The 25,273-nt window shown below is 37.9% G+C and overlaps 1 protein-coding gene across 1 annotated transcript in view; it reads right to left on the bottom strand.

Moving 5' to 3' along the window:
* The window catches only part of KIAA1328 (KIAA1328 ortholog), a 323,965-nt gene that overhangs the window by 11,749 nt on the left and 286,943 nt on the right, over nucleotides 1-25,273 (bottom strand). Inside the window, 1 exon segment of the mRNA XM_034643054.1 lies at nucleotides 21,915-22,023. Coding sequence (XP_034498945.1) covers nucleotides 21,915-22,023 — 109 coding nt within the window.

The raw sequence follows: 25,273 nt of genomic DNA, 5'->3' as shown, positions 1-25,273 counted from the left end.
TTATAACAACCTTTTTAAAACAGTAGCATGTTTTCTGTCTCTACTTCCTCATCTCTCATTTGGTCTCTAATCACTCCAACTCACCTGACCACTTTCCTGAAACTATTCTTCTAAAGGTTATCAAACCCCCTCTATTTGGCAAATCCAGTAGATACTTCAATTATTGACCTCTCAGATTCATTCTACTGACCATGTCTATCAACCCTTCTCCCTCTGGTTCTCCTGGTTTCATGGAAGACGTTATAACCTTCTGAATTTCTTCTGGCCTTTTGGGTCACTCTTCAATATCATTTCTAGTTTTTAAAATTTTTTCTATCCAACTTCAAAATATTCGCACTCCTCAGTGCTTAGGTCAGTAGTCTTTTCTCTTTTCAGCTTTTTCCCTCATACTCTTCTTTTTCTCTTGAGGTGATCTCAGTATTCTGTAACCTCTCTATGTCAATTCTCAGGTTTATTATCTTTAGTCCAAGCTCCAAAATCTAATCATATACTTGATTTCCTCACTTGGATATCTTGAAGCATCTCAAACTTAAAACTGAAGGCTTCATCTTTGTCCAATATCTATCCCTTCTCCCATGGTAAATCTGCTCCCTCCTCTCCCAGTTTTCTCATTTCAATAAAAGCTTTTTCATCCACTCAAATAAATCCCAAAGCCAAAAATCTTGAGTCATCCTTGACATCTTACTGCCCTCTTCCCTATAAGGTCCTGTTGGTGCTACTTCCTAAAAATATTACAGTTTTGATTGTTTTTATTCCATTTCAAACTCTAGAGTCCTAGTTATTATCATCCCTCATCTGTATTACTGCAGCAGCCTCAATGGTTTTCCATTTTATTCTTGTTCCCCTCCATAGAGCAACCAGAGAATGTTTTTACAAATTCAAAACACATCCTGTCAATCCCCTTCAGGGTTATCCCCTGCACTTAAAGTACAAAACAGTTCACATGGGCAGTGTGACAGTTAATTTTATGTGTCAACTTGGCTAGTATATGGTGCCCCGTTGTTCGGTCAACCACTAGTCTAGATGTTGTTGTGAAAATATTTTTAGAAACAATTAACATTTACAATCAATTGACTTTAAGTAAGACAGATTATCCTCCAGAATGTAGGTGGGCCTCATCCAGTTAGTTGAAGGCCTTAGAAACAAGAACTAATGTTTCCTAAAGAAGAAGGAATTCTGCCCAAAACTGCAACAGATATTCCGCCTGAGTTTCTAGACTGCTGGCCTGCCCTATGGATTTCAGTCAAGACTGTAAACATCAACTTTTACCCCAAATTCTCAGCCTGCTGGCTTGCGCTATGAATTCATCTTGCCCGGCCCCACAACTTATGAGCCAATTGCTTAAAATACAGTCTGTCCCACCCTCTCTTCCCCTCCTCTGCCCTCGAGTCTATGTATCTCCCATTGGTTCTGTTTCTGTAGAGAACCCTGACTAATGTAGGCAACAAGACCCTGAATGTTAAATCCCCGCCTGCTTCTTTCTCATTTCACATGACTCTCTCTTTCATTCATTGTGTTCCAGTGTACAGCGGTCTTCTTCCTATTTCTGGAATGGACAAGTTGTTTCTTGCATCAAAACCTTCCTATTTACTGTTGCATGTGTTAGAATGTTTTTACTCTCTCAATCTCTCTCCCTTTCTCTCTTCCCCTTTTACTTTTTAATACAGAAGAGAGTAGTATGTAGTATTTATGTATAGTTAAGAATAACAATGTAAATACTTGACTATCAACCATCTACCTATTTTTCAAATATAAAGCTTCACTCATAATAAGAGAAAAGCTAGTTATTTTTTTGAAAAACTTTGTAAGGTTTTTGTTTTGTTTTGTTTTTTTAAGATTTTATTTATTTGACACAGAGAGAGAGAGAGAGAGAGACAGCCAGTGAGAGAGGGAACACCGGCAGGGGGAGTGGGAGAGGAAGAAGCAGACTTCCTGAGATGGGGCTCCATCTCAGGACTCCAGGATCACACCCTGAGCGGAAGGCAGACACTTAACAACTGAGCCACCCAGGTGCCCCGAGAAAAGCTAGTTATAACTACTAGTAACAATGTTCATGTCTCAGTTTGGCAAAGAACTAAACTTTTTTTATGCTCTTGAAGGTGTAATAAAATAGGCGCTTTCAAATATTGCCTATTTCAAATAGGCATTCCAAATATTCAAATGGGAACATAAGTTGTGCAGTCTCTATTGAAGCAATTTTCAATTTGACTTATTCAAGGATGAATAATTCATCATGAACTTATGTGTGACCAATAACTGCATTTTTAAGAGTTTATCCTATAGATACTCTTTCACATGTATAAATGACATGTATAAGGATATTCACAGCAGCCTTGTTTGCAATCACAAAAGACTGCAAATAACCCAAATATCCATTCACCAGCGGGCTGGTTAAATGCATTATGGTACATCCATATAATGGGACACTGTATAGATTTAAAATAATGTGGTTTTACAGTACACGTGTTGGTATACAGTCAAAACTGCATATGTGTAATTATCCCTAAAAGGACACACAGGAAACTGGTAGTGGTTGCATCAAACAAAGGAGGGTACTTGGCTGGATGGGAGACTAGGGTGTGAGAAAGCCTTATTCAAACAATATCCCTATGAATTTGTACTCCTTGAATAAGACAAAAATTATAAAAACAACTTGTTCAGTTCGCTGTCTCTGACAAGTGAATATTTGACCCACCTGGATCTGAAATACCTTAATGGGTTCCTCCTATAATCTGTGTAGCCTTGCATTTTATCGAGGAGAACAGTATGAAGAAATGATTTAGAGGAAGGCAGAGACATTGCCTTTTATGGAGATTCCTGGATTAGGAATAAATAAAATGTCCAAGAGTGGTGATGTAGGCTCACAATCCTTATCTGTAATTAAAACTGAAAGTTTTTTCATAACCTTTTTGGTAGCAACATCTGACCTATGCCAAACTTATTTGGTTGCAAAATCTGACTTGAGCTGATATGAGGCTATTTATACTTGTCACTTATCCCATTTAATGTGAATAATCCTAAACGTGAATAATTTTGCTGTACCTCACAGGGTATGTACACTATGTTACCTTAAACAATTATGATTTCCAAAATACATTTGGCTCCAATAGTTGTGTATGAGGGACTGTGGACCTGACTCATTTCTCTCCTGGCTGGCAGTCCTGAGCTATGCCTTCACACAAAGATATTATCATAAACAGCAACAGCCTCCTGGAAGTTCCCCAATCTTCTTCAACAATGCCCACCATTCAAGGTTCTTGAGATGTCTACTCCTGGCTTTTTGCTTTTGTTCTCTGGGAGTTTTGGTAAAAGACTCCCACTTTGCAAGCAATGTAGTTGATCTCAGATTTTGATATGGAAAGCCAATTTGGGCAAATCTGACAATTTGTGCAACTATAAAAATAGAATTATTTAAGCAGGATTTCTTTTCTTTCTGTCACTGTTGTAGAAACTACATACAGATTTAAAAAAATCACCAACCCTGATATCCATGCCTGTACTTTTAAGTAATGAAAAACTTAAAAAAATCCTAATTATTTCTAGTATCTTAATTATTTTATGAAATCATGAGATTAGATAATGTCCACTTAATATAAAATATTCTCTTTTCTATGGATTTGTAACTTCCTAATAATTATGAATTAAAGCCTAATTTAGTATGGCTGGAAGCTAGAATGACAAGTGAAATATATAGACCTCAACCTTCATTATCTGGAGAGAAAAGCATTGTTAGCTTGGAATCGAAAAATGTTACCTGCTAGGCTCCAGGAGGAAAAGCAGTAAGCTGATTGTCAGAGAACATAATGTAGAAACCCAAAGCAAGAGAAGTGCTTGCCTTATAAATTGTACCAGGCCAAAGTGATGCTAGATTACCCTGTTTATTAGCATGCACTTTAGAAAGTTCAGGGCACATATGGATATGCATTCATTCCATTTTATGCTACACATTATTGTAACATAAATAATTCATCAGTGCATTGTTTGAAGTTTAAGATTACAAAACTGAACGATAGTGTTCTATGACCACATGTACTTTCAAAGAGAAAGACAATATCAATTGATGGACTTTATAACCTTTATATGAACAGTACGTACTGGGGACAACAACCCAGCAGAAAAGAAATAACTCCCTCTTCTTATACACACACACACCCCACACACAATTTCTCTGTGTGTGTGCCACAGGCTGTTGTCCTTAGTGTAAGAACAAACAGGTGTTCAGGGCTGCTTTAGCTGGGATGGAATGAACTGGAGAGGAAGGTGTTCTGCTTGTTTTCAGGGCCACAGCTGAAGTTGGGAGACTAGAACTGACTGCGAGCAAGTTAAAACAGGAATTTGTTGTAAGGAGGAGACCTGAGATTCTTCCAATTTCAGATAGCAGTTTATACTCCTCCATCCTCTGGTCACAAAGATGTTACAGGCTGGCTGAGGGCAAAATCACGAAACAACAGAAACCAGTGAACATTTGGTTAAAGAGGTCACCCACTTTGTTGATCGGTATAGATGGCTCCAGAAGAGTCATTACTTTAAATGGTTCGTTGGGATTTTGAACTCAAAGACTGTTTCCCTAATTCTGGATATGGTTGGATGGGGAGGCATGTTTGGGTTAATCTATGCCCCCCAACTGGCCATTATCTATGACACTGTGGATGAAAATTAGAGATGGGGGAATATCCAACCTTTTGGGATAAACACAACCAGACACAATAGACTGAAAAAGGCAATTGCCTAACTCCCCTATTAAATGCAAAATGGAACACCACAGGTAGATATATGCTGTCAATGGAAGCCACGTTCAATGGCCATTTATGGTCACCAGGATGTTCTCCCAATGAATATACCTCTGACCTAGAGCACATTAAAAGACGTGATTAGCATGCACCTAATGTTCCTCTTATGTTACTTTGTTCCAGGTGTGGGGGTAGGAGGACAAGAAATAGTGCAAGAAACTGTATCTGATTTACTGTTCCAACTTCCTTTAATAGGCTTTACTGATGCTAGGAAAATTAGAACAATTTTGTAGAAAAGGTAGGACAGGAAGAAGAGTCAACAGAGAAAACAAGGGTAGCCAAGTAGGGTGAAAATAGTTCAATCATAAATAAATGGAATGGAAAAAGCAGAAATTGACGGGAATGAAACCAGACTTTTAACAAAGCATTACCAAGACTAGGGAACCCATGGTGGTTTCTCCCAGCGTGCTGGCAGTAAAAAGACCCATACAGATCAACTATCTATCCCAGTTTGGAAGAATTTAGAAAACTGGATGACAAGGAAAAGCCCAATGAATTTGATACTGAAATACAAGAGGTGTCAATAAGATTGAATCTGATGAAAATTGACGGGAAGGCCAGGATCTCCTTCTGGCTCATTGTAGTTGGCACTGGGCCAGCATAGTAATTGAATCTGATGTCCCTTGTTTGGGTCAAGATCAATGATAAGTGGAAGGAAGGAGGTAAAATAAATAAATGGGGTATGCTAAGGTGAAAACACATTATTTTTATTTTTTATTTTTTTAAAGATTTTATTTATTTATTTGACAGAGAGAGAGACATCCAGCGAGAGAGGGAACACAAGCAGGGGGAGTGGGAGAGGAAGAAGCAGGCTCCCTGTGGAGTAGGGAGCCTGATGTGGGGCTCGATCCCAGGACCCTGGGATCACGCCCTGAGCTGAAGGCAGATGCTTAACGACTGAGCCACCCAGGCGCACCATTATTTTGGTGTCTTATGAGAGGCTCAGAGCAAGAGAATAATGTTATTTCTTAGCACAGACGGCAACTGCCTAAAAGGTGAAACAATATGGCTTGTTAAAGCCACCTCTGTTTCTGAAAATTGACAAAGTAGAATGGCAACCAGCAAGTTTGAGTGGCATTCTCCAGTAAACGCCTTTGTCTTGCATTATTCCCAACCAGGAAGATTCCATTTAATCATTTTTTTTCTCTACAAAGAAATACATTCTAATGCATGACTTAACTTTAATAAATATTTTTTTCATCTCAACAGTTGTAGGAGTCACATTTAGGATATACCATATAGTTTATAGGAGTGATTTATACTACAGATTAAATTTGTGTATAGATCCAATAAAGAAGAAAAAAGGAGAGAAATTTTATTGGAAACACAATCACATTGTAGCATCCCTAAGGTAACTTAGAAGAGAAACATGTACATCCTCACTCCAACAATCAACCCTGCTATCAGGCCAATCTAGGCAGTTTTATTTCGCATTGCTAATTCCCACCTACCTCTTATTTATGCATGGAATGGTTAACACAAAAAATTTTCTGCTTTTTTAACTTCCAGATATTTCACAATTTAGAGAAACTCAGTCTAAAGAAAGAGAAGTGTATAAATAAAACAAAAGAGAAAAGATTGGAAGGAAATATACTAACTGCTAAAATATTAACAGTGTTATACATAGTGTTTACAGTACCTACAGTGGATGGTAGGATTATAGGTGATATAAATGTTACTTTAAAAAATCTACATCACCGCTGCAATTGTCTCAAATAAGCTTAAGTGATTGCTGTCAAATCACTGGTGTCAGTTTCTTTAAAAACTTATTAGCAAACAGATTCTTGAATGGATCCTTGCTAATTCAGTTGAGTCCTACACACAGCCCTCTAAGAAGGATTACAGTTGTATCAGGGAGTGAAAGCTGAGTGCCTATGTCGTAGCCAACTGATCTTAGCAGTCTAAACCTGACTTTAGGACCAAAGGCTAAAGGTGGTGGCAAGAAAGGAAACTTGAAATAGTTCATTATAGGCCCCATAGTATTTCATAATTTTTGTAAAGGCTAAATGAATATATTTCTTCGAAGTTAATGTTAAATAGTTTATGATATTAAGTTATAATTCTAATCTGTGGTATTTTTATCTTAAACCTCTGATATGAAATTTCTCTATATAACCTTTTTATTTAATTTAAAAACATAATTTTAGTCAAATAGCCAATTTAAATATTAAGTTCTGATTTGTTTCCACCATGTTTGCTTTAACCTATTCCAGACTCTACACTGACAGTTCTCCCTACTACAATGTTTCCTTCTGTCTTCCAAATAAACAGTTGCATGAAGGAGAGATTTTGATTTTTTTTTACAAGCAATAATTGATTAAAAAAGATGTTGGCCCCAGTCTGATTGGTTTTTATATCCAAACATTTGAGGATATCGTGTACCAGTAGCCAATGTTAACAGAGAGGTGTTTTTTTCCCCCTTTTTTGTGCTTTGAAGCCATACTCACTCATATGGAAAACCATATTAGCTGAAACAAATTCTTCCCCCCACTCCCTCCCCTCTCATATAATAGCTTTCTGACAACAGATTTTTATCTGTCTTTGTTTGAAGATCTCAAATGGATCGACCTGACTTTTTTTCAATCTAAAATGAACGTGACACAGCGATTTACCCTTTGTGCAACAACAGGACCAGAGAGAGCACACAAGACTGTGAAGTCTGCAGGGCATGAAATTAAAATTTTCACATTGATACAAAAACCTCCACTGAAGTAATGATAGAATGCTACAATCTTAGCATGAGACCCTCTGGTCTGAATAAGTCACTGCCACGTGACCTACATGTGCCCCTCAGTAGAAACATTTTGCTGCTCACAAAAATACGTATATCCAGAGGGAGAAGATAAAAGAACTGGGGCAAGCTATGGTGAAGCATAAACTTCCGGAAGGGGACAGTTCTGGAAAAGCTGCTCAGCTCCAGCAGCACCTAAAGGAGAGCAGAGGGAGCGTGCGGTCCTGGCAGAGGGCGGCTCATGGACAAGCACAGCAATCCCTTGGACTTCTAACTCTCCTGTGGTCCAGAGTGGTCAGGGCTCCAGGGGTTTCAGGGCCAGGTCCAGTCTTAGTTCTGCCACTACTTAGCTTGTTCCTGTGTAAAGCAGTGGTTTATATTACGGTTATAATCCACCAGAGATGACACCGCACCTCAGCTTTTACCAGAATCTGGTTCTTCTACTACCAGTCCATTTCTTCCCCAAACCCAGAAGACAGGAGCTGGTAGTGGGATGTATCAACTGGTCTACAGAGAAGTTTTATTTTAGGAGCAGCACATTTCTCAGTCATGAGCTGAGACTGTGAAGACAGCAGACGTGGGCTGAATGGAATGAAAAGTCACTAACTGAGGATTCTCCTCTGAGCTAGCTGGCACAGTACTTCCAACTACCCATGCAGGAGGGAATCACTTCATTACTGGATAACATTCAGAAGCATCCTAATGAAAGTCCACACAGAATGCCATTTGTGGTAAATAGTCAAATCTGCATCTGGTAGGGCAGGTGTCCCAAGGCAAGATACTTCTAGCCTTCATCAGGTCACCAAAAGCTAAGTATATGACCATGGTGACTTCTGATGGACAGACTTCTTCCAAGGTGTAGGGAAGAGACTGCCTTCAGCAAGAAATAAGTTTAATTTCCTCTCCCTCAGCATGGACTGGCATGGTGTTCCAGCTCTGGCTTTCAACCTAACTCTTCAAAGTGCCTGCTCAGGGATACTCAGAGCCCTAGAAAGAAGAAAAATCCCCAAGGTACAACTGTTTGCATCTTTTAATTTATTTAATGTGTAACATTTACAAAATAATCCCACTGAAAAAAAATCCCGCTGGCTAGGCATGCATTTTATCGTATCTTCCTTATATATTACTATTATTAAACATAAACATTTATCCAGAATATTTTTAAACTGTCAAAATTTAGAAAGGATGAATTCTTCATGTATGTTAAGAAACACAAGTGGATATAAGACTTTGACGAGATGTGCAGTTGTATATAAGGTTTGTTGGCTTTCTAGCTTGCTGTTCTTTTACTGGGTTAGAGCCTTTCTTCTAGGCTCTAAAAATGGGCTCTGGTTTTCAGTGGCCCATGTCCTGTGACAGGGTGTTAAGCAGGGTCCCTATTCTAATACAAACTACGACCCATCTCAGAATCTCCCAGCTCTTTCAAAGGAAGAAACAGCTTCTCACATGTAAAACAACAATCATTGTGCCCTTGCCTGCGAAGGGACTTATATTCCAACCAAGATGATGAACTCTCAATCTCAGTAAGAGTCTTACTTTAGTATGCACCCACGACAGAAAAAAAAAAAATCAGTGAAAGACTTGATAAATAAACATGCAATGCATGGGTCAATTACTCTAGATCTTCAAGATCAACTTGGAATCTTCCTTCTTCAGGTAATATTAGGATTTGTACACCAAATGGCTTACTGATATTTTCTAAAAGGTAATATAGGAAGGATGCTTTGGTGAGATGATGTATCTAGAAGTCTTAAGGCTAATAAAATAACAATATTCATGTGTTTCCCTTTACTCTTTCTGAAGTATTTTCATATATATACATCTCTTAATTTTTGTGGTTAAACTATTAAAAGTTACAGAAAATACAAAACGTATTTAGAATTTCTCCACGAGAAATAAAAGTAGGTTGAAAGAAAAAAAAGAGGACCATCATATTTTTTTGGGGGGGGTCATAATCCATTAATATGAAAAGCAAATACTATATGAGGAAAATACGAAAGGTGTTAAATATCAAAACCACAATGAGGGATCACTTTACGCCTGTTAGAATGGCTAAAATATAAAAGAAATAACAAGTATTGGTAAGGATGTGGAGAAAAGGAATGCTTGTGTACTATTGGTGGGAATCTAAATTGGCGCAGCCAATGTGGAAAACAGTATGGAGGGTCCTCAAAAAATTACAAATAGAAATACCATATGATCCGATAATATCACCACTGGCTATTTACTCAAAGAAAATGAAAGCACCAAAAAAAAAAAAAGAAAGGAAAATGAAAACACCAATTTAAAAAGATACATGCACCCCTATGTTTTTTACAGCATTATTTACAATAGCCAACATATGGAAGCAACTGTCCATTGACAGAAAAATGGATATAAAAGATGTGATGTGTGCGCATGCATGCGTGTGCACGCGCGCACACACACACACACTCACACACTCTGGAATATTATGCAACCGTAGAAAAGGGGATGAGCTCTTGCTATTTGCAACAATACAGGTGGACTTAGTGGGTATTATGGTAAGTGAAGTCAGACTAAGTTAAATACCATATGACTCATAAATGCAGTCTAAAAACCAAATGAATAAACAAACAAAAAGCAGAATCAGACCTATAAATACGGAGAACACACTGATGGTTGCCAGAGGGTGGGGCTGTGGAAGGATGGACAAAATGGGTGAAAGGGAGTAGGAGATACAGGTTTCCAGTTATGAACTGAATAAGTCACAGGAATAAAAGGTACAGCATAAGGAATATAGTCAATGGTATTATAATAGTGCTGTATAGTGACAGATGGTAGCTACACTTGTGATGAGCATAGCATAATGTACAGAGAAGATGATTCGTTATGTTGTACACCTGATACTCAACGATACTCAAATTAGAAAGTGTTATCAACGATACTCAAATTAGAAAGTGTTAAATACATTAAAAGTGGTGTATATATATATACACACACATATATTTAAATATATAAATATTACTCAATTAGATACTCAAATTAGAAAGTGTTAAATACATTAAAAGTGGTGTATATATATATACACACACATATATTTAAATATATAAACAGTGTGTAAACATGTCCGGATGAGTTAAGATACATTAGCCAATGATCACTAACTACATTATTGTCTGTCTTCTCCACTGTAAGTATTCTTGTTGATAAAGTCTTTGATTTACTCAGTGGCATTTTTGGAACTATCATACACAATCCTGACCATTCTTTCCCTAAGGCAAAGCATGTAGCTTACACTAAGATATGGTCACCTCTTCCAATGTGGCTAATGACCTTAATCTGGACTTTGAGGTTGTTAACTTTTTCTTCTGTTTTTCTCTTGACATCCTCCCTAAAGTAAGATCTGATGTTTTCCAGACATGGTTTCATTTAAACATTAAAAAAGAAAAGCCCTCAGTAAACACATGTTCACATAGCACAATCTTCAGAAATGTAGGTTGCACCAGTCCCCTGTCAACTGGGAAGGTCAGAGATACTCACATAATTGCTCTGCAATGCGCTGTAAATGATGGGAACCACATTTATCTACTTAATGTTTCCAAACTACTGGCCAGCACAAAACCCAAAGATTTTGAAAGGAAGTTTAAAATATGTTATTCTGAAATCACTTATTTAATTGTTTTTGAAAATGTTTATTTCTCATTTTATTCTCAAAATGTATAAACTACATCAAGAAAGATGCACATGATTTCATTTTGATTTTGTCTCTAAACAAAGGTAAGGCTCAGGCCTAGGATGGAAGGCTGAACTGAAGTTCCATATGGTCAAGGACTCTGTCAAGGCTTTGCTGCTAGTTAGCTGTAGAGGCTGGATGAATCCAGGTCTCTGGCCTTTAATACTAATGCCCTTTCCTCTAAGCCACACTGCCTGTCTGCATGAAAGGGTTTTAACCTGATGAAACCAGAAAAACAAAGTGCCCACAGTCCAAAGCAGAGGCTTAGAAGAAGTTGTATGCTATGGCTGAACATAAGCAAAGGAATGGCTAAGTGAAGAAACCTGTGAGACACTGTCCAAGCAATCAAATCCCAGTGTAAAGAATGCGCTGAAACATCTCACAATTGAGAATCTCCTCCTTGAAAACTTCCTAAAAGCCTAGACACCTTTCAATTCTTATAAAACGGGAACACCTTAAAGTCGATGAAAATGCAAGGAAGTTCAGGAAGTAAAAGCAGCACAATTAAACGTATAGGCAGGGCACAAACTCATGGTTCTTCTGTAGATGTGAAGAAGACCTAATGGAAAATAACTGTCTACAGGAATGCCTGAACTGGAAAATTGAAAAGGAAACAGTTACTTTGTGATCATTGGAATGTCTGTTATGTGCCAGGTCCTGCTCTAGGACAGGGATATAGCAATGAATATAATAAAAGAAATCCTTGCCCTGGGGCACCTGGGTGGCCGGGTCCGCTGAACGTTCAACTGTTGATTTCAGTTTAGGTCGTGGTCTCAGGGTTGTGAGTGCGAGCCCCCACTATGGCTCCCTGCTCAGTGGGGAGTCTGCTTCTCTCCTTCTCCCTCTGCTCTTCTCCCACCCCCACTCTCTCTCTCAAACAAACAAATAAAGTTTAAATAAAGAAAAAAATTCTCGGGGCGCCTGGGTGGCACAGCGGTTAAGCGTCTGCCTTCGGCTCAGGGCGTGATCCCGGCGTTATGGGATCGAGCCCCACATCAGGCTCCTCCGCTATGAGCCTGCTTCTTCCTTTCCCACTCCCCCTGCTTGTGTTCCCTCTCTCGCTGGCTGTCTCTATCTCTGTCAAATAAATAAATAAAATCTTAAAAAAAAAAAAAAGAAAAAAATTCTCATGAAGTTTACATTCTCGGCACAGGAGATGGGAAGAAGCGGAGATTAAATAAAACACATTAGCAAATTATATGGTGTATTAGAAGGTGATAACTACTATGAAGAAGGATAAAGCAGAGAAGGAGGAAAGAGGTAGAAAACATTAAGAATGATTTCCTTAAGAGTCTTTCCCTTGTTACTCAGAGGATGATGGTACCATACGGCTTTCATAGAGAAGACTGCCATCAACTCTGTTTTAGTGGTTAGACCCAACTTCAACAATTTAGATCAAAAAGAGGAACTCTTCGAGGGCTTCTTAACCATTTTTGTCAGTGTAGGCTTACTGGTGAGCTCTGGTAATACCCTGGGGAGAGGATGACAATGGCTGTAGAAAGTGGCTAACGGAAAGAAGAGTCCCGGGGGTGGGCTGGGGGCAGAAGGAAGAAAGGGAGAACAGAATCTCAGTGTGCCAGAGCAGGGGCTTCCAAATTGTGTTTTAAGACCAAGTACAGCAGAGTCAACTGGGAAAATAAAAACCACACATTCCTGGGTGGTTGGGGCCCACTCTGGGCAGTTTCGACTCAATTAATCTGGGTGAGGCCTAGAAATAGATACTTTTAAAGAGATTCTGAAGTGATTCCAATGTTCAGATAGATTTACAACAACCTTTAATACCTTTTCAGAAGCTTTTTTTTTTACAAGGGGTTAATTGTGGGAGGAAATCCATGATCAATAACTCCACTGAGGGCTAAGTGACTCTAGAAACAGAAGTTCTAAGAACACAACATTAAATCCTAACTCAATCACTAGCCAAGAATTTTACTCCCTCCCCTCCTTTTTTTTTAGAAGAAAAACACATGGAAGAAACATCTCAAGACATTGAAAGAATGTGCGAATGGTGCACAGGGAAAATACTCTGAATGCAGGGTATTCACATCTGTTGTTAAGCCACATTTCTGCAGAGCACTGTTACTCAGTACATTTGGCAGAGGGGCTAATATCATTTATATATGTTGTTCTAGGTGCCTAAACAAGTCTTGTTGCCCAGAGCACAGAGAAAGAAGTGAATGCTGACAGAGTGCACACTATGGCCCAGCACCAAATTAAGGGCTTTGCTTACCTAAATTTAATACTCTGAGCAAATTTTCAAGGTAGTTGTTAATATTCTTATTTTTACCCGAGGGGTCATGCTTAGCGAGGTGAAGTAAAAGGCACGTTTGCAAACATGTTTACATGGTGAAATGAAAAAATACAACCCTGTTGCCGACTTCTGAGATGAACCTAATCCTATTCCTACCCTTTTGTCAGGGAACACACACAGAGTTTGGAATTACAATAGCAGGGTCCAAATCCTAGCTCCTTATTGCTTGTGTGATCTTGGGAAGTTCTACAATGACAACTACTATTGAACGACATACCGGGACTGTGCTAAGTACTTTATGTAAACTATCTTGTTTAATCATCATGACAGGCCTATGAGGAGATATTATTATCCCCATTTTATAGATTAAATTAAATGATTTGTTCAAAACCACATAGCTAGCATTCAAACCTAGGATTACGTTAGGCAACATATATAAAAGAATTTTAGAAAAGCACTGAACTGCCTAGAACACTAGGTGACACTCAACAAATGTTTCTTAACATTGAAGTTCAGGGAATTTGGTGACCTTGGACCAAATGAGCGACTCTAAAACAGCAGTTCGAGGCTAAACACTGTGAAATGATAACGGGAACTGGCAATGCTGAACAGATGTCACCAATCATACCATTTTTCAGTGTTCAGTACCCTGGAGAAGACACACCAAGGAAGCATAATCCTCACCTATTGCTGGCTCGACAAAGAAAGAACATATTTATGTCATATGTTCCAAGGTGAAACTTAGGCTTTTTGGAGGTACTTGGAATTGTAGAGTAAAAAATTTTGAAATGGGTTTACCTCCTATGAATATGTGCCCTTTGTTTTCTTTTTAAGTATTGTTTTAAAAATTATGTAAGTAATCACGGCAGAATATTTGGAAAATATAGAAAACCGTGAAAAACGAAGGCGCTCTTATAACCCTTACACCCAGAACTTAGAATTCCTGAAGCCAGGACCAGAATTCTAAGTGACTAGTAAATATCAGCTATTTTAATGTATATTTTCTCTGTGCGGTATGTTTTCTCTAGGGGAAGAATGTCTTGACAAGCTTCCTCAAGCTGAATTCACTTCTTGGAATTATGCGGTCTCTTTATTATTTCTACTTAGCCTATTTGTTTCTGTTTTTTAAACTTATACACTGTATAACAGTGTGTGCCAGAGGAATGGATTATATTAATGGCTTTTAACAGTGGGAATTACAGTAACAACACAATATCATGGCTTAATTAAAAGCAACATCTTTTCATCAAACACATAAGAATTTCCATGTGTTCAACTGTTCTTGGTAGTAATGCACCTGCTGGCAGGGAATTTCAAATTATCAACTCAATTTAAACAAAACCCCTTTTGAATGGCTGGGCTTTTCATCCTTCTGATTGAAGATGGAAGACAGAGAGGCACATTATACTTCATGTTTTCTTTTACATATTCAACACATTCTTCTCTGAAGTTTTCAGACTATTACCTTTTTACTGTCATCATTTTATGTGCATCATTTCATTAGGCTTTGTTTTTATTTTATTTACAATATACTCAAAATGGAAAGGTGACAGTAAGTGCTACTCTGATTGTGTGTGGTGTGTAAACTTCCTCCTCTAAACCAGGAACAGCATATTTACGCGATTTTTCCTTCTACGTAACCTAAATGGTTCCTGGCAAATTGAGATGAGAAACTAAACAATGCTTGAACAGCCCAGGCGCTAAGGCCTTGGTTTATGACACACAAAGAACAAAGAGGGACAAATGCAGAAATGTTTGTCCCTCTTCACAGCACAGCAAATGACCAACATGCCAGTTCAAGCACTTTAAAGGTTATATCACCATATCTGGAGCTGGAAGCAACTGGATTTTCATGTCAAGTTATTTAAGGTGAAAATAAAGATAAAAAACCCCACTTTAAAAAAAATTAAAATTGTATATATTTAAAGTATACAACACGATTTTTTGGAAGAGTTATTCAATATTAGGAAATTATTAATGATATACACATACATAGTAAAATTATTACTATAATCGAACTAACATATTCATCTCTTCATATAGTTAAAATTGTGTGTGTGTTGTAAGAACACTTCAAATCTATTCTTTTAGCAAATTTCTGATATTTAATATAGTATTAAATATAGCCATCCTGCTGTACATTAGATTTCTAGACTTATTTGTCCTACATACTGCAACTTTGTTTCCTTTGACCACTATTTCCTAATTTCCTCCACCTTCCCACTCCTGGCCACCACCATTCTCCTCTCTGCTTCTATGCTTCAAACTTTATAGGTTCCACAAATAAGTGAGATCATGCAGTATTTCTGTGTCTGGTTTACTTCATTTAGTATAATGTCCTCCAGGTTAATCCATATTGTCACAAATGGCAGATCTCCTTTTTAAAGGCTGAATACTATTCCAAAGTCCATTCATCCACTGATGGGACCTTTCGGTTGTTTCCATATCTTGGCTACTGTGAAAAATGTTGCAATGAACATGGGAGCAAGATATCTCTTTGTGGTATTGGCTGTATTTCCTTCAAGTATATATCCAGAAGAAGGATTGCTGGATCATATAGTAGTTCTATTTTTAATTTTTTGAGGAACCTCCATACTGTTTTCCACAATAGCTGTGCCAATTTACATTCCTACAAATGGTGCACAAGGTTCCCTTTTCTCTATATCCTCACCATTATGTACTTGTTATCTTCTATCTTTTTTGAAAATAGCCATCCTAACAGGTGTGAGGTAATATCTCATTGTGGCTTTGATGTGCATTTCCCCAATGATGTTGAGCATCTTTTCATACATCTGTTGGCAATTTGTATGTCTTCTTTGAAAAGTTCAACCCCCTATTCAACAAAAAGTCTTAACAAAATAAAGAAGAAAATTTCCTCAGCACAATAAAGGCCATTTATAAAAAGCCACAGCTAACATCATAATCAATGGGGAAAAATTGAAGGCTTTTCCTCTGTGATCTGGTACAGGGCTTGCTCTTGTCACTTCTATCACACAAAGTACTAGAAGTGCAAGCAACAGCAATGAGTCAAGAAAAAGAAATAAAAGCCATTTGAATAGTTAAGGAAGAAGTAAAATTATCTCTGCAAATGATATGATTCTATATGTAGACAACCCTACAGACTCCACCCCCAAAACAACAACAGAAAACCTGTCAGAACTAATAAACAAATTCAGTAAAGTTCCAGGATATGAAATCAATATATAAAAATTAGGTGAGTCTCTTTACACCAACAATGATCTAAATCAAAAGGAAATCAAGAAAAAATTCCATTTATAATAGCATCAAAAAGAATAAAATACTTGGGAATAAATTTAATCAAGGCAGTGAAAGTTTGTACACTGAAAACTATAAAACATTGATGAAAATAATTGACGAAGACACGAATAAATGGAAAGATATCCCATCTCCATGGATTGGAAGAATTAATATTGTTAAAATATCCATTCTACCCAAAGTGATGCATGGATTCAATGCAATTCCTACCAAAATTCCAAAGGCATTTTTCACAGAAATAGAAAAAACAATCTCAAAATTCATATGGAACCACAAGAACTCTAAACAGCTAAAATCTTGAGAAAAAAGAACAATGTTGGAGGCATCACACTTCTGGATTTCAAATTATATTACAAAGCTATAGTGATCAAAACAGTATGGTACTGTCCATAAGAACAGACACACAAGCCAATGGAACATAATCAAGAATCCAGAAATAGACCAAAGCATAGATGATCAATGAATTTTCAACAAGGGTGCCAAGAATATACAATCGGGAAAGGGAAGTCTCATCAATAAATGGTGCTGGGAAAGCTGGATATTCACATGCAAAGGAATGAGACTGGACTCTTATCTTTCATGATATAAATAAAAACCTTGAGAATGGATTAAAGACTTAAATATAAGACCTGGAATTGTAAAATTCCTAGAAGAAAATAGAAAAAAAGCTCCTTGGCCCTGGCCTTTGAAATTATTTTTTGAATATGATACCAAAAGCACAAGCAACAAAAGCAAAAGTAAACAAATGGGACTGTATCAAACTGTAAAGGAAATGACCATAAACTGAAAGAAAAAGTTTATAAACTATATATCTGACAAGACGTTAAAATCCAAAATATATAAGGAATTCTTACAACTCAATAGCAACAAAACAAAACCAGTCTGAATGAAAAATGGGCAGGGGACCTGAATAGACAGACATTCTTCCAAAGACATAGAAAAAAAACAGTTTTCAAGACAGAGAGAAGTTTAAGTTCTAGACTGCAGGGTACTTGGATCCTTCCAGCCTGTGTAATGTGTAATGTGGTCCCAGTTTTCCAATATTCTGAGCCTGGCCCTTCAGTCTCAACCTCAACGGACAGAAAGTCTCTACCAGCTTCAGATCAGCTGGGCACAAATAGTTGTCTGCGAGCATTACTGTGCACAAGCAAGTGCACTATGCAGAGCTCATCAAGCTGTAAACTTACAGAAATTTTTCACGATAATTAAGCATATAGTTTGACAACAAAGGACCACAGTCTTAAAAAAACGAACAAATTATTTTTTAAGCTATTTTTTTAAAAGCCCCCAAATAAGCTATTAAATCTTTGAAAATACATACTTAAATATTTTCTTACCTCCTTCAACAAAAAGCAAGCTCCACAAAATCACCCTTCTCCAACATATATAAAAAACGAATAAAACAAAAGAAAACAAAAACTTTCAACTCTGGGGGCTCCTGGGTTTGACTCTTGATTTCTGCTTGGGTCATAGATCAAGCCCCTCGTTGGGGGGTGGAGTCTGCTTGGGATTCTCTCCCTCTGCCCCTCCCCCATGCATGCACATGCATGCTTCTCTAAAATAGGTAAATAATCTTAAAAAAAAAAAAAAAGCAAAGCCTGTGGTAAAAAAAACCTTTTTGAAAAAAAACCTAGAGTACAGAAGTGAGGAGTACTTCCTAGAAAAAGGCCAACTATAGCTCCAGTTCCCAAAATTCAGTAATTGGGCATGCTTTGGTGAGATCTGCTTTTCTTTCTTCACATCTCTCTATCTCTCTGTCACACACACACACACACACACACACAGGGCAAGAGTACCAGCCTTAACTCTTATGCATCAGGGGACAACAGAGAGAAGAAGCCAAAGTAACATTTTACTTCAGGGACTCAAGAACATAATCTTGCTGCTGCAGGCCTGGTATTTGCCTCTGTTTATCAGTTTGGAACAATTACCACTGAGCTGTCATATGACTGGGAGATAGAAACTTCACTGGTACTTTAAAAAGTGACACGATTTCTGTTTCACTGAACAATCCCAGAAGATCCTGTCTTCATTTTAATATAAAATGTATTAGATCTCCATGCCCAGATAGAAATAGATACCCACATATAATGGATATACAGCTGTAATATGCTTTTTCTCCCCAAATTTGAAATAAAAGATTTGAAAATCCAAAGCTACATTAATGCAAATATTGGTCTGTTGCAAGTATACTTTTTGACTAAATTGGCATACATCAAGTACAATTAGAAAGGTTATTTATAACGAAGAAATACATAATTCTGCATCTTAATGGGGATGACAATTACAGCTGATGGCTGCTGATTAACATTACTTCTTTCGCTTTGGGTGTCAGATATTTCCTGTATGATCTTTACTGCTGGCAATGGACATACGTAATTCTGGAAGGTACCAAAGGGTTAATTATCAATAACAGTTGTGCTCCTAACAAATTAATTGGTAACCTACCAGCTCTGGTTTCACCTTGGAGACCACAGGATGCAGCAGTATCTGTCAACTCTGACTCAGTGTCACAGCAGGAGAAGTGTTTGTTCAACTTTCTGATAGAAGGTGCACCTACCCACCAGGTGTTCAGAATGACAGAGAGAAAAGCCTCAGGTGAAGTGGGTTTGGGAGGTGTTGCCTGTTCCAGCCAAGCAGAAATGCATGGCACTGTTTGGTTCCGTAGCACCACCCTCTTGTGACAACCTGACCACTGTGCTTACTCTCTTGGGCAGCTCAGGGGTGTGTGCTCAATGCTGGAGGCCAGAAGTGAATGAAGAGAAAGAAGCACCAGAGCTCTCAGCACAGAAAACTATAAAGTTTGCTTGCGCTGTAAATTACGTATTTATTTTGTTAGCATGAGATAGACGAATATTTCTACATATAAAAGGTGCCCAGCTAAAATCAGGATAAGTGATATTAATGTCCTATGGTCAGTATTATTGAACCTCCAAAGCAATAAACTTTATGAGTCAATAAATATTACATTTGCAACATAGTTAACATTCCTTTACTGTCTCTAGCACTTATTACACATTGTAACCGCAAGTCTACAATACATTATTCATATTTGGGGTGTCACCAAGTGACGGATTGCTGCAGGAGAGGCTGTCCTTTAAATAAATCAACAAATAAAAATGCAAATGTTAACATTTTCAGCCACAACTTTTCCCATCTTGAATGGGGAATGAAAATTTCACATTATATTGACAGGCAGCAGAGAGAACAATTAACAACCCACATTGTGAATGAGAAAGATGACTTTGCCATGCCTGGTTTTATCACCTGCACGTGGGACAATATGGGACTCTTCTAGGTGTTAGTGCTTTTCAGAGAACAAAGCAAAACCTGTTTCCCACCAGCATCTGTCCCACCCCCATCCTCTTTTGCAAATTTGGAAAATTCTTGGAATATAGGGTGGGTAGGCTTTTACTCTTGTTGTCAGTACCTTCAAAGGTTTGTTGGGATGAAGAATAAAGTTTTGTCTTAAGCATTAAGAGTTTGCATGTAACTGAAAAGCAGTCTATAAAAAATGCCTTTTCTACACTTTGAAATAAAAATAATTCAAATAATCTTGATTCTGAAATCTGGAAAGCAACCACTGTGCCCTCCTGGTAACTGATTTTCATAGTCCTGAATCTTTTTTTTCAATTCTGCACTTTGTATAACAGACCTATAATATGCCATCATGCACTTCTAAGGATGAAATCCGGTGTGTTACACATTGTTTTATTTAGCCAAGTACTCATTATTTATGAAACCTCTGAGAATCTATATTTGGCTGATTTGCAGTATTAAGAACTAACAGATACAGAATCCCTTTTTTAAGGTCCGTAAATATGAGTCTTCACAGCAATTTTAACCTTGGCTTGTAAAACTGTACAAGGTTGATATGGTCCAGTCACAAAATGTGTGCTGAGAATGTTCTACAAAACTCTTACTGGGGAAACATTTTATTCTTTTTCATGCTTCTCTCTAAACTGAAATGCAATCATCAAAAACACATTAAAGTAGTGTTAAAGATCTCACTTTAATCTTCAATAGGAAAATTCACTAAGATTGAAAATCCAGATCATTTCTCCTCTTTACCTTAACTTCTCCAGAGGAAGCCCTCAAGATGACTGGGATGGATCCTCTTTGAGCACAAGCATTCAGCCACAATGCTGAGTGGTCCAAGGAGGGAACCCCCCTCAACATTTCAGAATGACAGCTCAATGTGGGTACTTGGAAAATGCTAATAAGGGCAGCATTAAAAATAAAAGAAAGGAGTAAAGGACAAAGAATGTGGTAAACTAGTTAAATTTTCTTTTGATTGTGGGTCACCGTCAAAATAAGGAGGTTGTCATTGTCAACTATTACAGTTTTTAAGATAATGGGCTTTGGAGTCTGAAACGTTAGTTCCACCTCTTACTAGCTATGTGACCTTAGGCAAGTCACTCAATCTCTTAGTTTCCTAATCTTGGAAATGAGGATGATAGTAGTACCACTTATAGTCGATACAAAGGGTGGTGCCTAATAGATGGCAGTCATTATTGTCCTCTGTGTTAGAGTTATTTCGCAAAAGTTCTCTATAATTAAAATTAAGTCTTAAAATCTACATTCATCTGATAAAATGCTAGGAATTTACAATCACATTCCTAAGGAAGCCGAAACTAAGCCCATTTGGTGTTGCTGTTTATATATTCAGCCTTAAATGCATAATAGGGGGATGGTTTATTGGATGTGAAAAAATTTTAATGATGTATTTCTTTTCCTGACTGCAGAAAAGGCTGATCACATTCTTAACTCTTAAGATGTCTCTGGTATCAGTTCTTTAAAACTGTAACAAAGCCCACTATAATTTTCAGTATCAATTACTTCAGTTAGTTAAACTTAAAGTCCAAGTGTATAACAATTCTATGACAAATTGGGAAAGGCCTGCTGCTAAGCGCATTTTCTGATGAAAGATAGGATTAGCTTTGTGTTTCTCTGGAAATCCTTGCCAATTACCAGTTTCAATTAAGGCGGGGCATGTGTAAAGGAAAGGGCTCTGTGAGATCAACCTGGCCAAATCTAGATGCTTCCAAATAAGGCCCTTCTCTTGAGTAAAAGCTATTAAGAATTGTCAAGACTTTCCCACTCCTTATTAAATGACTCCCCGACCCTTGAAGGCTCTCATCTAAAGTATGTTAAACCAGAGTCCCTGAGGCTTACCGGGAAGCCTCAGGCTGCAGTGCCGATGAGTTTGCAATTACAAGTTCCTTTTGGCTTCCTGTTGTCATTGGAGATGTGGACGCATCTTTTCTAACTCCTGCCACTGTTCCTGTATGAACGATAAAAGGAATTAATTTGGGCATTCAATAAAAGGAAATGGAAAAGTCCATTCTGAGCCATATATTAGACATTCCAAAATCCCTAAGCTTTAAAAATAAGCTATTTTTTCCCCTCTGAAATGAAACAATGGCAGATGGAAAACTCAGTGGGTTGTTTTGATTTTGTAAACATTAGAGATCCACAGTATCTTGTTTAAAAAAAGTACCTCTGTGCAATAACAGACTGGCTAGTGATTTTGTTTTTAAACCTGACAGCCTGTCATCTTCCTGCTGATTCGAGTTTACTGTGAAAATGCCCAAGAAGGTAGATTGCTTTATTTTGTTCCCTTTAACCATTCTGAGAAGAGATCTTTCTGCTCTTTGAGTCCAGCACTTTGTATCTCCAAACCCCCCAGTTAAATTGCTCTTACCCCTTAAACTTTCAAGGCAGACAGAAGTCTTGAATGTTTCTTTCCAAGAACTGCACACTGGGCTGAAACAAGTGTCTGACTGGAAGAGGTGCTCACCTAACCATTCCAGGGCTGATTTGGTCTCTGTTCCTTTCTGACAAGCAATGTTCATGTAATAATTATTTTTCCCCTCTGGAGTACTAAATAAGATGGCATGGACAGAAAGATTTTTTGTTTTTGTTTGTTTTCTAATTATTGTTATTATTTCTAATAACAATAATCTAATCTACTCCTTCTCCTTTTCCTTCTTAATATTATTTTCCAAACAATATAAAACATCCCTGTCTTTTTCTTAGAAGACTGTAAGAATCTCAGCCACAATTTTCTTCTGGTTCTTCTGAAATTATTGCCCAGGCTGCTTAAAGAAATGATTTGGGAAAATTTACTCTTTGACGACAGTGTAACTATTCAAGTAACAGGAAGACAGCTTTGGTGTGTTGGGAATACCAGACCCTCAAATGCCAAGAATATAGTATTCTAATTCTGGGAATGGCACCCTTTCTCGGTGTTAACCAGAGAAAATCAGGCCCAGAGAAAGCAAGAGTCTCCTATGTACAGAGATTAGCATCAAAATAGTCACCATGATCCTTGATATTTAAAAGCTACACTCAATACTGACTGTTCTCTCAGTCCTCTTTGTCTACACAAACCTGTGGGACCCTGAACCTAAACCAGTATATTTTCATACTAGACAGAAAGCCCATCAGTACCTACAGTGCATCAGTCTGTCAGTAAATATTTACCAAGTACCTAATGATGGGAAGGGATTAATCTCAGAGTTAGTTGAGGGGAGGGTAAAGAAGATGGGAGAGTAAGAATATGAGATACTCTGAACAATCTGGTAAGGAATCATAAATAACCCAAGCAGTATAAGGTGACAACAGCTAACAGATACGCTACGCTCAGTATGTGCCTGGTACTGTTCTAGGCCTCTGCCATACACCATTTATCTTTTTATAAAACAGCTTCATTGCAATTTGAATACCATAAAATTTAACCATCTTAAGCATACAGTTTGAAAAATAGTAAATTTATACAGCTTATGAAAGCATGGACACAACCCAGTTTTAAAAATATTTGTCATGGATGAGGCACCGGGGTGGCTCAGTCAGTTGAGCGTCGGACTCTTGGTTTCGGCTCAGGTCACAATCTCAGGGTTGTGAGATCGAGCCTTGCATAGGGCTCTGTGCTCAGCGAGGAGTCTGCTTGCAATCCTTTCCCTCACCCTCTGCCCCTGCCCCCATGTGCATGCTCTCTCTCTCAAATAAGTAATTAAAAAAAAATGTCATGGGATTGACTTATTTCTTTTTACAATATGGTTTTAGAATATTTCCTCACTCTTCAAAGTTCCCTCATGCCCATTTGTGGCCAGCCCCATCTCTGTCTGTTTTGTTCCTATCCCTCCTCTAGCTCTCTCTAATTTTGCTATTTCTAGAAATTAGTTATATTTATCCTCATGAAAACCCTTTGCAATAGATACTATTTTTATAACTCATTTACAGATAGACAAAATAAGCCATAGGGGATTTACATGGCCTGCCCAAGGCCATAAAGCTAGTAAGTGATGGAGCCAATACTCATGTCCAGATAATCTGATTCCCGAGTTTTACCATTAGGCTACTCCCCCATAATAAACAGTACAAAAAGTCTGAGGAATTAAGAAGTGGGAGAGATCACATATGGCTGTAGGATTAAGGAAGATTTGATGCAGGAGGTGGTATTTTGGTGGGAAGGAATAAGGAGCATGGAATTAGCAAAAGCATTAAATTAAAAACCTTGAGGCTAAATATTTAATGTATTCAGGAAATATTTATTGAGCATCATTATGCCCTCGTACCTTGCTAATCACTTTACATGCATTATCTCATTATTCCTTCCAACAGTTCTTAACTTATATTATTGTCCTCATTTTATAGATAACGAAGTGGAAACTGTGAAAGGTCAAGCAGCATGTCCAATATCACACAGCTAGTAAGAACAGGCTGGGTTTTGACTTTGTATTTCAAATTAGTCTTAAACACTGTGCTAGTTGGCCTCAAAAATAAAGCACAGCAGCAACGAACACAATTAAAGAAAAAACCCGAACTGGTCGTTGGAGAGATTACTTCTGTGGCAGAACTTGGGATAGAGTGGGACAGAGACAACGGAGGCAGGTAAAGCAGCTCACTACTACTACAACTGTCTGGGTAGAGTCCTGGGTGGTGTGAGGGGAAATTAAAATGTACAAACAGGAGTAGAAACAACTGAGAGGGGTTTGTGGGTAAGGTGAGGGAAGAAGAAATGCCTGGTAGTGAAAGAATATTATTATCTCTGTAATCACTATTACAGAAGACCTGAACATTAGTCTTATTTATTCTGTTTTGATACTTCTATTAAAAGTTTAGCTGAGGGGGTGCCTGGGTAGCGCAGTCGTTGAGCGTCTGCCTTTGGCTCAGGGCGTGATCCCGGCGTTCCGGGATCGAGTCCCACATCGGGCTCCTCCGCTGGGAGCCTCCTTCTTCCTCTCCCACTCCCCTGCTGTGTTCCCTCTCTCGCTGGCTGTCTATCTCTGTCACATAAACAAAGAAAATCTTTAAAAAAAAAAAAAGTTTAGCTGCGATAACTGACATTTGATAGGGACAATCTAAAGAAGGAATTTTATCAGAGGGTCCAGGGACTCCTATGGAATCCATGGATATACTTCATGAATGTGTGACTCCCTCAACATTGCAGGCACAATGATGTGTGTATACGTTCCCATTTACTCTTTAAGGAAAGGGGCCATAGCTTTCATCAAATTCTAAAAAGGTAC

The sequence above is a fragment of the Ailuropoda melanoleuca genome, chromosome 14 (genome assembly GCF_002007445.2).
Source record: "Ailuropoda melanoleuca isolate Jingjing chromosome 14, ASM200744v2, whole genome shotgun sequence".
In the NCBI taxonomy this organism is placed as follows: Eukaryota; Metazoa; Chordata; class Mammalia; order Carnivora; family Ursidae; genus Ailuropoda; species Ailuropoda melanoleuca.
Note: the sequence above shows the minus strand (reverse complement) of the source record. Positions and strands in the feature narration are given on the sequence as shown.